The sequence below is a fragment of the Cinclus cinclus genome, chromosome Z (assembly GCF_963662255.1).
Source record: "Cinclus cinclus chromosome Z, bCinCin1.1, whole genome shotgun sequence".
NCBI lineage: Eukaryota > Metazoa > Chordata > Aves > Passeriformes > Cinclidae > Cinclus > Cinclus cinclus.
The window spans coordinates 38,042,757-38,054,865 of record NC_085084.1 but is presented as its reverse complement, the minus strand read 5'-3'; the positions used below and the strand labels follow the sequence as shown (position 1 = coordinate 38,054,865).

The window sequence follows — 12,109 nt, the reverse complement described above, 5'->3', positions numbered from 1 at the left end:
GGCGGGAGCTATGCTGCTCAAGTCGGCACCAGACAGCACTTGTGGGGACAAACAAAAATCCTGCGAGAGCTCTCAGGGTGCAGCTGGCTGTCAGAGACCTCGTCGATCAGCAGGTTGCACCTGCAGGGAGCATGCCAAAGAGCTGCTCTGCCCACTGAGGCCTCCCGTGCCTGGGCACAGCAACTTTGCCTTGACAGCGCTGGGATGCGGCCGCTGACATCACAATAGCAGCTGCTCTAGGCTGCCTTGTGAAGTCACACCGAGAAGCACACCTTCTCACTTCAGCTAAGGCCAAAAGGCACCTGCAAAGTTCTCCTCTGCTACAAAGCAACACAAAAAGGCGGCCTAGTTCCTAAGCTGTTGCTCAAGGCGTCTGGGAGTAACACCAAGAACACAGGAAGCCCTTGTAGCCCACGCTGAGAAGCTGAACACGGAGGAGGGACCATGATGATGTGAGGAGAAACCAAAAAAGAGAACAGCACCTTTGGCCACTCATTGTCCTGTGTTAAATCATGAGGCTTGATGCAGGTGGGGCTCTAAAAGGCAGCATCAATGGAAATCCCCCCTTCAGTGCCAGCTGTGGGACAAAACCTCAGGAAGGCCTTTCAGAGCCCTTCTTCCTCACTTGTTTGCTGCAGAACAAGGTGGGACACAGGCCTAAAAATGTACATTGATGAAAACATGGAAAGCTAAGCAACACATCCACTAAAATCACATCATCCTCCTGCTGCACTGCTGTGGCATTTCCAAGGAGGCTCGCCCATCTGAGGTGCACCTCAGGGAGCTTCCCTGGGCAAACGTGTGCCTCAGAGGGAGCTGCCTGCTGCAGATGGGAAGGAAGGAAGAAAGGAATGAAAAGAAAGAAAGGAAGAAAGAAAGGAAGGAAGGAAAAGAAAGGAAGGAAGGAAGAAAGGAAGAAAGGAAGAAAGAAAGAAAGAAAGAAAGAAAGAAAGAAAGAAAGAAAGAAAGAAAGAAAGAAAGAAAGGAAGAAAGAGAGAAAGAAAGAAAGAAAGAAAGAAAGAAAGAAAGAAAAAGAAAGAAAGAAAGAAAGAGAATAGAAGGTACCAGCATCATCGCTGTGGGCCGAGTCCCAAAGTGCTGGAAGGAGTAAAGCAGTGCGCCCAAGTGGGCTGGTCCCAGAAAAACTGAAGTTTTGAGGCAGAGACCAAATAGATCACGTGCTGGAGCAGCTACGGGAAGGCAGGCTGAGGAAAACAGAAAAACCACCGCCATTCCAAAACGTGGATGCTTCCTTCTCCCTCCTCCTCTTGCATTCCAACCTCTTTTGCTCTATTTGCCATGTTGTGGTTTAAGCCCAGGCAGCAAGCAAGTGCCACACACAGCCATTCTCACTCAATGCCCGGTCACCAGCAGGCTGGCCTGTGCAGAGAATTGGAAGGGTAGAAGCTGGAAAATTGCCAGGTGCAGAAAACAATTGAGCTGCATAGGGAATGCAGAAGCCTCATGCATAGGCCAAGAAACCCCTTTGAACTCATTCCCCATTTCCCAAGGGGAGGCAGGTGTTTCACATCTCCAGGACATCAGGGACCCCTCAAGCCTCACAGTGAATTGAGAAGACAAATGCCATCACTCCAAACATCCTTCCTCCTGCTGGTACCCAGCTTGAAATACTGAGCAGCATGTGGGATGGTCAGGAATATCTCTTTGGCCACTTTGGGTCCCCTGCCCTGGCTGTGTCTCCTGCCAGCCTCGTGTGCAGCATGACCCCAGGGAGCTCTGTCTGGGCAGCTCCTTCCCTAGTGCGGGGTGCCCAGCTGACACAGCCCTTGGCTCACACAGATCCAAACTGCAGAACTTTCCATCCCTCATCTTGGCCTCAGTTCCCGTAGGAGAACGCATGTTCCTGCTGGACACTCACCTGCGCCTGAGCCTGTGGAGAAGCCTGGCTGCCTTCCTCTCTGCCCAGGGCAGCACAGACACTCCCAAACTTTCCCAGCAGCTGCCACACAACCACGGCCACAGCGGCGTGCCCAGCAGTGACACCCCTGCTCTGCTCTGTTTTGCCCTCTTCTGCTCCTCTATTCACAGCTAAAAGCCTGTATCTCCACAAGGAGGTTTGTTCCGGAGGAAGACCTCCGCCCACTTCCAAACTGACTCCCAAACCCCATCCCTCTATCTTCCCATGCTTTAGAAACACCTGACCATTCAGACTCAAATTTACAGCTTATTCACAGAAGGAAGGGAAGCTTCCAACACAGTGATGGTTTTACAGTATTTATTTTGACTATCAGCCTAAACTATCTACAAACTACAAACTACTCCTTCCAACCTACAAACTCAAAAGAACAACAAACAACAACGGCCTCTTGCACGGCTAGAATCTTCTGTCAGCCATAAACTGCTGCGCTGCCATGATCAGAGGCGTCAGGCTGGAGGTCGGCTTGGCTGAAGTTACAAACGGATGCTGCCCAAAGAGAAAAAGAACAAATGAACTTCAGCTTTCCTCACAGGCTGAAGCAGCCTTTCTCTGGCTACCAGAGACACAGAGAAACGAGGGCAGTCTGTGCACCTCTGTCTCCCTGTCCAGGACTTTCCTGCCACAGGCAAACATGGCTTCCAATTCCACAAATGCATGAAGCCAGAGGTCTGCATCTTAAGGAGATTTAGTCTAATTGTCATTGCAAGGCTCCTTCCAAGCCATGGCAGGCCTGGATTCTCCTTGTTTTTCCTTTGGAAAGCCCCCAGAATGGAGATTCTTAGGAGCGGGGCCCACCTGACGCCTTGGACTTGAGCAGAGGAGGAGCCCCTGGCAGTGGGTAGCTGGCACAGCCTGTAGCTGCGCTGCCTTTTACCTGCAGAAGTTCCTGGGCAGACCAGCGCCTGTCCTCGTCTGTCTCCAGGCAGCAGTGCAGAAAGTCTCGCAACCAAGCCGACTGCTGCCTGGGCTTCTGCAGCTTCGGGGTGCCCCCGGTGCTGATCAGCTGTCGAGCCTAGAGAAGAAGGCAACGCCACACTCCACCTGTCTCCTTCGCACCCAAAACTGCTCACCCACACCCCGCTGGCCAAGCTGCACTCTCACAAGTGGCCCTTTCTTCCCCGCCAGAGGCTGCGACATGCCTTTCCCACCCCAACCAACTGAACCCAAAGCCAGAGGCAACCACAGCCAGTCCAATGTGCAAAGGCTCCCGCCTTCAGCCCTGATTTCGTGGGCTGATTGGGAATCAGGAGCAAATCCATCAGCAAAAGCACACTCGGCTTCTCCGAGGACTGACACCAGCTCTACCGCCGCTTTGGAAGAGGGACTTTGGTCTAACTCTACTCTTCCCAAGGATTCTTCCGTAACATGCAGCTTGGCGCTGCTCACTGCTCCCTTAGGCAAAGCTGCCAGCAAGCAAATGGCATCAGCGTACTTTGGGCCGTTCCTAGTTCAAGGGCAAGGGGAATAATACAGGGCAAGAAGCACAAGAGACTATGCAGGCCGGGAGCTATGGTCTTCAGGTGTTACCAAGCTTGGCAGGCAGAAGAACGGGGGCAGATTTTCTTAGAGGGACGGGAGCATCTGAGAGAAGTTGCAGCGCACCGTGCGGGAGGTTTCCATCAGGTAAGGAGGAGCTCCTTCCACCATCTCCATCCCCACGATGCCAAAGGACCAGATGTCCACTTTGGGGCCGTAGGGCTTCCTGGTGAAAATTTCAGGCGCCATCCAGTAAGTAGTCCCGACAGCCGATCTGCGTTTGCTCTGCTCAGCCGTGAGCTGAGCAGCGAGGCCAAAATCAGCTGAGGAGAAAAAACACACTCGGATCAAGCCAGCGTGAAGTAGGAAAGCAAAGAGAAGAAGTCCCCACTCTCCCAGTGCCCAAGAAGGCAGTGTGGAATCCAAAGGGAATGCAAACGGGAATGGCATGCTGGCATTCCTAACAGCTGCAGCTGAGGAAATAGCAGATGGGCCACTTAGCAAAAGCCCCCCGTTTCACACAGTGGCTTTTAGTACCCTGAAGCTCCAGACTGAAACTGCCTTGCTTGCGTGAGGGCACACACAGCCCAAAGCCCCTCCTGACACCTTCTTCCCAGCCACACCGCCCTGTACCTTGTGGCTGTGCTCTGCGCTTGCAGCAGGGCAGCCTGCACTGCCACGGGCACCACTCTTGGGCAACTGGAAGTCACTCAAATGCACCCCCAGCCCACAGCCCACCACGGCTGGGCCTGCCCTTAACAACACCCACCCAGCTTGACAGATCCATCCAAGCCCAGGAGAATGTTGTGGCTTTTGATGTCTCGGTGGATCACTTGCTTGCAGTGAAGGAAATCCAGGCCTTGCAGGCACTGAGGGAGGAAAAACAAACAGGAGATCTGACTTCGTCCCTCATGCAGTGCAGTGGCACATCTGCAAGACTGACTTGCTGGGGGACGCCGAGCCATGGCAGGCAAGGCTGAGGGGAGGGCAAGAGCTTGCTGCTGCAACATGACGACAGCAGGGCCTTTCTAAGAGAGGGTGTATTCGCTTTGAAAGAGAAAGGGCAATGCTTTTTCTGGCCAGTGCCCTGCAAACACAGACTGAAGGAGCACCGCTGCAGTGCCTGTGCTCTCTCCAGCCAGATGACAGCAAATGCCTTTGCAAATGCCCCTTTGGGTGCAAAGCTCTCCTTGGAGGCTGAGCTCTGGCAGAGTCCTGTGAGTGTCTCTTTGTCTTTGCCACTCGGTTGACACTGTGCCACCAGCACGGCTGCTCTTACAGGGAAGGAATGCAGCACACACAGCCAGCAGGCAAGTGTTTGCAGAGGCCAACGCAAACAAACGCACTAGAAGAAGGGCCCGCACCTTGGCAGGCCCTCCAGATGCACTTGCCCCCGCTCTGCCAGTCACAAGAGATAGGCAGAAAGGAAGCTCGGAAGATGAAATCAATCCTCCCCTTCCCACCCATTCCACCCAAGCCATGGCAAGCACCAACGCAATCCCTTACCTCGCGGGAGACAGCTGCTATCTCTCCTTCTGCCATTTGGATCTCCCTAATGACATCGTGCAAAGACCCTCCGTCCATGTATTCCATCACGAGCCAGAGTTCCTCGTGCACCAGGTAGCTGAAAGGAGGAAACAACCACCTGCAGGTGAACGCGTGCGCTTGCGTGACTTGATGGACCCTTTTGTCCGTGTCTCTCTCCGAGGAAGACAGGACGAAGGGAATAGGCATTCACAAGGCTCTACAGGGCTTGAACTCTGTGCAGTAGAAAAGACTGCTTGGTATGCACAGCTGTGCAACAGGCCATGGGAAATACCATCTCCAGTGCTTTGTCAGAACTCAAGAACCCTGGGGGAAAAATCAAACAGCAAACCCAACAGGACAATGGGCACGGAGGGCAGGAACTTGGAGGCTGCTGACGCAGTAAAATTGGGCCGAGACCTGGTCTTTGAAAGCGCACTTCAAACTAGATATGCCGCAAAAGATAAATGCAGCCCCCATGCAAACTCCTCCAAGATGCTGTGGATCAGCCCAGAAAGGGGAAGGAATTAACAGCTCCACCCTCTGCCAGCAACCAAAGGAGTGCTTGAACCTCTGGCTTGCAGCACGTCAGTGACCCTTCACGGCAGAAGAGCAGAACCACTCACCTGTCTACATAGTTCACCACATTGGCGTTCTTATTGTCCCGCATGACCTGGATTTCATTCACGCACAGTTCGTTGCTCTTCACTTGCAACAGACTGATTTTCTTTATGGCCACCTAAAACGACATGCAAACCATGGATCAAAGAAGTCGATGGCACAGGAACACAAGGCCAACAGGGACACTGTGATTTTGGGATGATACAGCTGCGCTGTGCCAAAATGCCTTGGGACTGGACATCAGAGGAACCGGAAGCTGAGCTTGCAAGAGCCCTTTACACTGCTTCCTTGGTCGCCACTCCCAGGACACACAGCCAGAAACCCTTTGCCTTGCAAACCTGGCAGAAACACAGTCTCAACTCTCCAGCTCAAAGCTCTAACCACCCTCGCTGCACCCACATTCTTCCCCCAGGGCCTCACTTTATCATCCCCATTTTGAATTCACGCACCACTTGCAAGCAGGAAACAACTTAGGCCTAGGAAAAATGGAGCAAAACTCCTGGGAAAGCTTGGCCATTTCTAGGGGGCTTGATCATTACTCCGGTGGCCACCGGCATTCTTCACTGCACAACAACAGGGCAAACCCTTACAGATATGACAGATAAAATGCCGCCCTACAAACATCCTGACCGTCCCCCCCAGCCCACCCCACACCCCCCAGAGAAATAAAAACCGACAGATTTTATGGAAAAATTGTTGTCATGATGAGAACATCATTAGGGACACATCAAATAAAAACAAGGCTAGCACATCCTCACTTCAGCAATTTTCCATTTGTTCTGCTAAAATGCTTTTTAGCACACCAGTGACATTTGCAATTCCTGACTGATTCTAAAAAGAAATAGCTCATGCCTTGATCCTCTAGCGATACACACCAGGCTCTGAGCAGGGCTTAGGCCCTCGAGAGACTCCTTGCAGACCTCTCTCTCTAAGCACAGTTCCCAAGGGCAGCACTGCACGTGCCTAAGGAACTACCATCAAAATTCCCATGGATTTGCTGACAGCGCGAAAGGAGAACTCGGGAACCGCGAGCCAAAGCCCCAAAGGGCACCGCCATTCTCTAAGACACCGCCTTGCCACTAAGAACCAGCTAGCGTGTCCTCCTCAGAAAGACAGCCCTTGGCCTCCTTGCATTGCTTGCGGCAGCTCAGAAGGACACAGTCTGTCCCCACTGGGCTTGGCAGGCAGACCCTGCTCTGCACTTCAGTTGCCTTTGCAGCAAAGCTCTACTGGCGACCCAAAGCTCAGGCACAGCTCACAGCACAGGGGAGGGCACTCGAGAGCTGCACAAGCTGCAGCACCGCTTGACACTTACCTCTTCTCCTGTGGCAGTCTCCACTGCCGTGCACACAGTGCCGAAACCCCTAGAAACAAAACAGCAGCAGAGAAAGGAGAAGTCCTTTAGTCCCTGCAGAAGCCAGACACTGTGGCCCAAGGAGGAAAAAGAGGCCAGGGACAAACAGCAAATGCACCGCGACACATTCTGCTCTGGCTCCTTTCCCCCTTTCTCTTTCTGTGTCCATGCGTGTCTGTGATTTTTCCAGACACACACACACACACACACACACACACACACACACACACACACACGGCCGTTGGGCCAGCTCACACTTCTCCTTGCAGTGGATGTGCCACACTCAGGCACCTCCACACAGGCCTTCTGAGACGCCTGAAGCCATGTCACAGACATCAGAAGAAAACCTCTCAACACACATCCTTTCTGCAGCTGACAAGGAAAGTAGTCTCCAGCCACAGCTGCAGCCACAGGCAGAGCAGGCACAGGTCTCCACTGCTGCACACACAAATGGAGAAGTGCTCAAAGCAGAAGATCCTCAGACAGCTGCCTTCTGGCTCCAGAGCCATGGGCAGCTGCTTCTCTTGGGTGCAGCAGACACAGGAAGCACTCTACTTTTCAGGGGACTTCTTCTACATTTGGCTCCTCCCAGAGGAAATGTTGCAAATCAATCCCACTGACAGTCAGCAGAGCTGGCTTTCAGTAGGGAATAGCTTGGTGCTTTCTTTGCAGGAAAGGCCGCAACCCCACGGGATCCACGAGGGCTCTCCCCTCAGGCACTCGATGCCTTTTCCTCTAGAGTGCATTGGCATTGGACACTGGCCTGAAGCTTTGGCTTTTGCCACCTCAGCTACAAAAGAGAGCTGCTTCTTTTGTGTCTGCTTTTGGGCTCTAGACTAGCTAGGTGGTCATCCTGACCACTGAACCTTGTTTTCAGCAAAACGCTGGAACAAAGCTTCCTGAGAGCTGTTCCCTGACAGCCCGCAGCTGCTACCTTGACCTTGGAGGCAATGAAGTTTTTCCTCCTTTCATTGCCACGGATCCTGTATCCTTTTGGGACACAGAGAAATGATTTGTCCCAAGAAAAGCGGCAAGAGGGGGAAAGACACTTGAGGGACAGGAGATGTGCCAGGTGCTGCTCCTTGCTGCAGAAAGGACCATTCCAGCATCCAGGTGTCTTTGCCATGCCTTCAGACCACAGCTATCAATGCTGACCAAAACTGAGACATAGCAGCGTCTCAGCGCAGCGTCTGCACAGCTTTGCAGCTTGCCTGACATCACTCCGGCGACAGGTGACAGCAGCAAAGTACACAGCCCCTCCCTTTGAAGAAGCACCTGTGGCTGCACTCACCCTTTGCCAATAATTTCCAGTTCTGAATATTTAGCCTCCGGATCTCCTTCGCTCACCAGCATCCCTGTAAAAACCCAAAGGAAAGATGCTCACTTCAAAACTGAGATGCCAGCCTGCAGCAGATCACCAAGGCAGCCCCACTCTCTGGCACACTGGGCCCTTTCAACTCCCTCACTGGACAAACAACAACACCATTGCCGCACCAGCACCACCAGCAGCACCACCAAAACAACAGCAGCAGGACAAGCAGCTCTGCAGCACATACGGTCTGCACTAAACTAGAAGCCTAAACTAAAATCTAAGCACGTGGAGAAACAGTCCAAGGACACAGAGATCAGAAGGCCACGACCAAGACAAGTGAGTGTGGTCTATAAAACCCAAACCTTTCTGTTCTTGGCCATGAACACTCTGCGCCATTCAACAAAAGCTGGCATCCTTGCAAGCAGCAAAGGCACCTTGGCTTCTGCAATCAATTTGTATCAACAGCTGCCTGTTCCAGAAGCGGAAGAATAGTGCCCAGTGCTTCCAGCAGAGGCATGATCTCCGCCTTGAAGCAGCACTTTACCTAAACAATGCCTTTCTGGCTTGCAAGAGCAGCAGCAGCAGCTGATGTTGCAACCTATTGCCATGGGCCTTAACAGTGAGGTTCCTCAGCCTTCAGGAGAGGCTATGATCTGAAGATGACCTTGGCTGTGCCCCACAGGAGCTGGGCCCCACAGGAGCTCCCTGAAGCCGCCTCATTCACAAGGTCCCGGCCTCCTGCTCAGCCACAAACCATCTCTCTTTTGCCTTTTGTACTGAGGCAAGCTCAGGCAAAGCCAAAGCACGCCAGGCTGCCCTCAGAGGCAGCAGCAAGAGCCCGCTGTTCCTTCAGCACCTCCAAGCACAACAACAGCTCCTGTGTGGAGGCCGCAGCAGCCGACACTCAGCCCAGCAGGAACTGCAGGTGGGACAGCTCACGCTGACACACGATCACACAGGGCACTGCTCCAGCACACAGGCATCACAAAGGACATACTCAGCAGGGCCAGGCACTCGTCCTCTGTCCTCTCTCTAAGCAGCTGCTCCATGCTGCCCGAGGAACTACTTGTGCTCCAGGTGCACGAGCTGCTCGCGCTTGACTTTCCAGCTTGGGGACAGGAGGCTTCTTCAGAGCCGGCAGCTGCAGCTCGTGCCGGCGCCAGGCCAGAGGAAGTGGAGCTCTGGGACAAGAAACAAATTTGGGTCAGAAACACGCCTGCCACAGATGCCCCTCCAATCCCATTTCAAATGCAAGCCCCTTGGAAGATACTGCTGGCCACATCCTGGGCTCTTCACCTCTCGGCTTTTGCTGCCCCCTTCTCTCACACAAGGCGCAAATTCCAAAGGCTGCTTTTACCCGATGCACAACATGACCCCAAAGACACCGCTGACCAAAGCAGGTGCTTACTGATGTTGGCTGCTCAGGCCGTGGGCTGACAGCAGGGACAGGTTCATTAGCACCTTCCTCCTCTTCAGCCTCTTCCTTGACTCCACGTTCAGCAAGAGCAGGGGCTGGTGCTGCCCTTGGGCTCTGGGCACAGACAGCAGCGGGAGGGACAGGAAAGAACCTGTCATTCAGAACCTGACAGATATTCAGCTACAGGCCCCTGCTGCAGCTTAGCTGCTCCTTGAGCTCCCCACAGCTGCTGATGAGCAGGGCCAGGTCCCTCCAGGGGACAGTGGCTCCTCCATATCCTGCAAGGCTGTCAAGTGCATCTTTGCACGGCTCTCCTCACCAGAGATAGGGAGCCTGCACAGCCACTGGCCACCAAGGGCCTCACTTGCACCCCAGCAGCATCCCAAGATACTCTAATGCTACCTCTTGTCTCTTGCTAAGAGGAATTCACAGCCCCTATCAGAGTGGTGGGGAACGTATGCCTAAATGTCCAAGTTCCACACCCCTTTCCCTGGGGTGAAACACTCTGCAAGTGCCAGAATGATTCCAGCCCTCAGCATCTTCAACTACGCAGGGGAGGTGCTGTCTGATCAAAAACTTCCAGCTCTCCTTTGCTCCAGCCACAGGGCCACTCCCAGCTGCCACTTACTGATGCTGGATGCTCAGGCCCCACAGTAGCAGCAGCTGCAGCTTGGTGGGCATCTTCCTCCCCTTTGGCCTCTTCTTCAGGAAGATGCGCAGCCGCAGGAGGCTCTGAGGTTGCTTTTGGGCTCTGCAGACAGACAGCAACGGGAGGGACAGGCAACCTTCTTGATATTCAGCTCTAGAACCCAGATGCACTAAGGAGGAATCATCTGGATTCTAAGTTGCTCAGCCCCCAGCTAATTGCACCAATCAGAGCAGACTGCGCTCTCTTGCACAGGAGAAATTCCATCATGCATTCAAGCAACGAGCAACCCCACTTTCCACTGCTTAAAAGCTCTGAAATGGAACTGGGCAAAACAGACACACATCCTCCACACATTGCTGCTGCTGCTGCTGCTCCTGCTGCTGCTGCTGCAGAGAGCCCGCACTGTACTTTCATTCATCCAAGCAGGCTGGCACTGGACTGCAGCAGGCCCAGCTCACAGCTTGCTCCACAGCTGTCCAATGCTACCAACGCCAAAGGCTCCTTTCCCACTCACCCAAGGGCTGGATTCTCTCCAGGCACGGGCGATGTGACCTGCAACACACAAAGGAAAAAGAACCCCATGCTGTGAGAAAACTGCCCGCTCTGGGAAAACCCACCAAAAAGTCAACCCAAAGCCAGAGCATATTGCTTTCACTCCATGCCTCCAGCAGCAAGCCTCATGTCACACAGCAAGCAAGACAACAGCACAAAGGATTGCCTCGTGTCTGTCTTTTGTCCTCTTTGGCCACTCAAGCCCCAGAAACCTGAGGCCCATGAAGTCCAAGTTCTGAAACAGTCATTGTTTCTGCCCTGCCCCACCCAGCAGGAGCTACAGCTCGTCTCCTTCCTGTATTTCAGTTTTCTGAAGAGATGCAAGCGTCAGTTGCCACGAGCTTGCTGAAAACTTTTGCCCAGGAAACGCTTCAGCCCAAGCCCTTTAGCCATGGTGGCAGTTCTAATGTGACGCCGCACAGCAACACCTCCTGTGCCCAGCAGCATACCGGAACTTATCTGAAATGTCTATTTCAAGGGCCTTTCCCAAGCTGATTCTGTGATTTCCTCACAGAGGGAAGGGCTCTTTCAGCACACAGGAACTGTCAAGTCCCACACACATGTGCTGGGATGGGGGAATGCAGACAAGAAGAGGCTTCCCCTGAGTCCTGGAGAGCAGCGCAGTTTTTCCAAGCGCTCCTTCTAAGCTCTCCCTGTCTTCCCCTCTTAGAAGTTGTCATTCTTGAGCCAGCAAACGCAGGAGATTCCAGACTCCACTGCCACAGGCCATGCCGTGTGGGGAGAAGAAGCCCAGCAGGCTACATTACAAATGCAGCCCACGCCCCGCTGGCTAGAGACACCCCCTTGTCAGCTGCAGCTGCTGACAGCAGCTTTACCCAACAAAAGGCCTCTTCATGGCCTTTGGCCTTCCATCTGCTGCACCGAATAGAAGCGCCTACTTACGTGCCAGGTGGGTGAAAAAGTAGCCAGAATAAGCCACGGTAAAAGCCGTGCAAACTGCAGCACACACTCTCTCCATGGCGGGAGCTATGCTGCTCAAGTCGGCACCAGACAGCACTTGTGGGGACAAACAAAAATCCTGCGAGAGCTCTCAGGGTGCAGCTGGCTGTCAGAGACCTCGTCGATCAGCAGGTTGCACCTGCAGGGAGCATGCCAAAGAGCTGCTCTGCCCACTGAGGCCTCCCGTGCCTGGGCACAGCAACTTTGCCTTGACAGCGCTGGGATGCGGCCGCTGACATCACAATAGCAGCTGCTCTAGGCTGCCTTGTGAAGTCATGCAGAGAAGCACACCTTCTCACTTCAGC

General features: G+C 53.5%; 1 protein-coding gene across 1 annotated transcript; it reads right to left on the bottom strand.

The window, feature by feature from the left end:
- Nucleotides 1-2,335: 2,335 nt before the first annotated feature.
- On the bottom strand, nucleotides 2,336-11,823 carry LOC134056941 (serine/threonine-protein kinase PAK 3-like). Its single transcript, XM_062513902.1, has 11 exons — nucleotides 11,748-11,823; nucleotides 10,751-10,844; nucleotides 9,328-9,407; nucleotides 8,206-8,269; nucleotides 6,876-6,924; nucleotides 5,566-5,678; nucleotides 4,922-5,039; nucleotides 4,185-4,284; nucleotides 3,542-3,738; nucleotides 2,814-2,951; nucleotides 2,336-2,425 (listed from the first exon to the last, which is right to left on the bottom strand). Exons 1-11 carry the CDS (start codon nucleotides 11,821-11,823, stop codon nucleotides 2,336-2,338), a joined length of 1,119 nt encoding a protein of 372 aa, XP_062369886.1.
- Nucleotides 11,824-12,109: the final 286 nt, after the last annotated feature.

Excerpts from the sequence above, each read along its gene's own strand:
- LOC134056941 (XM_062513902.1), bottom strand. The coding sequence starts at position 11,823 with ATGGAGAGAGTGTGTGCTGCAGTTTGCACGGCTTTTACCGTGGCTTAT. Across the intron at positions 8,270-9,327 it reads TCCTGTCCCCAAGCTGGAAA|GGATGCTGGTGAGCGAAGGA; the intron begins GTCAAGCGCGAG and ends GGGTTTTTACAG. Across the intron at positions 5,679-6,875 it reads AGACTGCCACAGGAGAAGAG|GTGGCCATAAAGAAAATCAG; the intron begins GTAAGTGTCAAG and ends ATGTCGTTTTAG.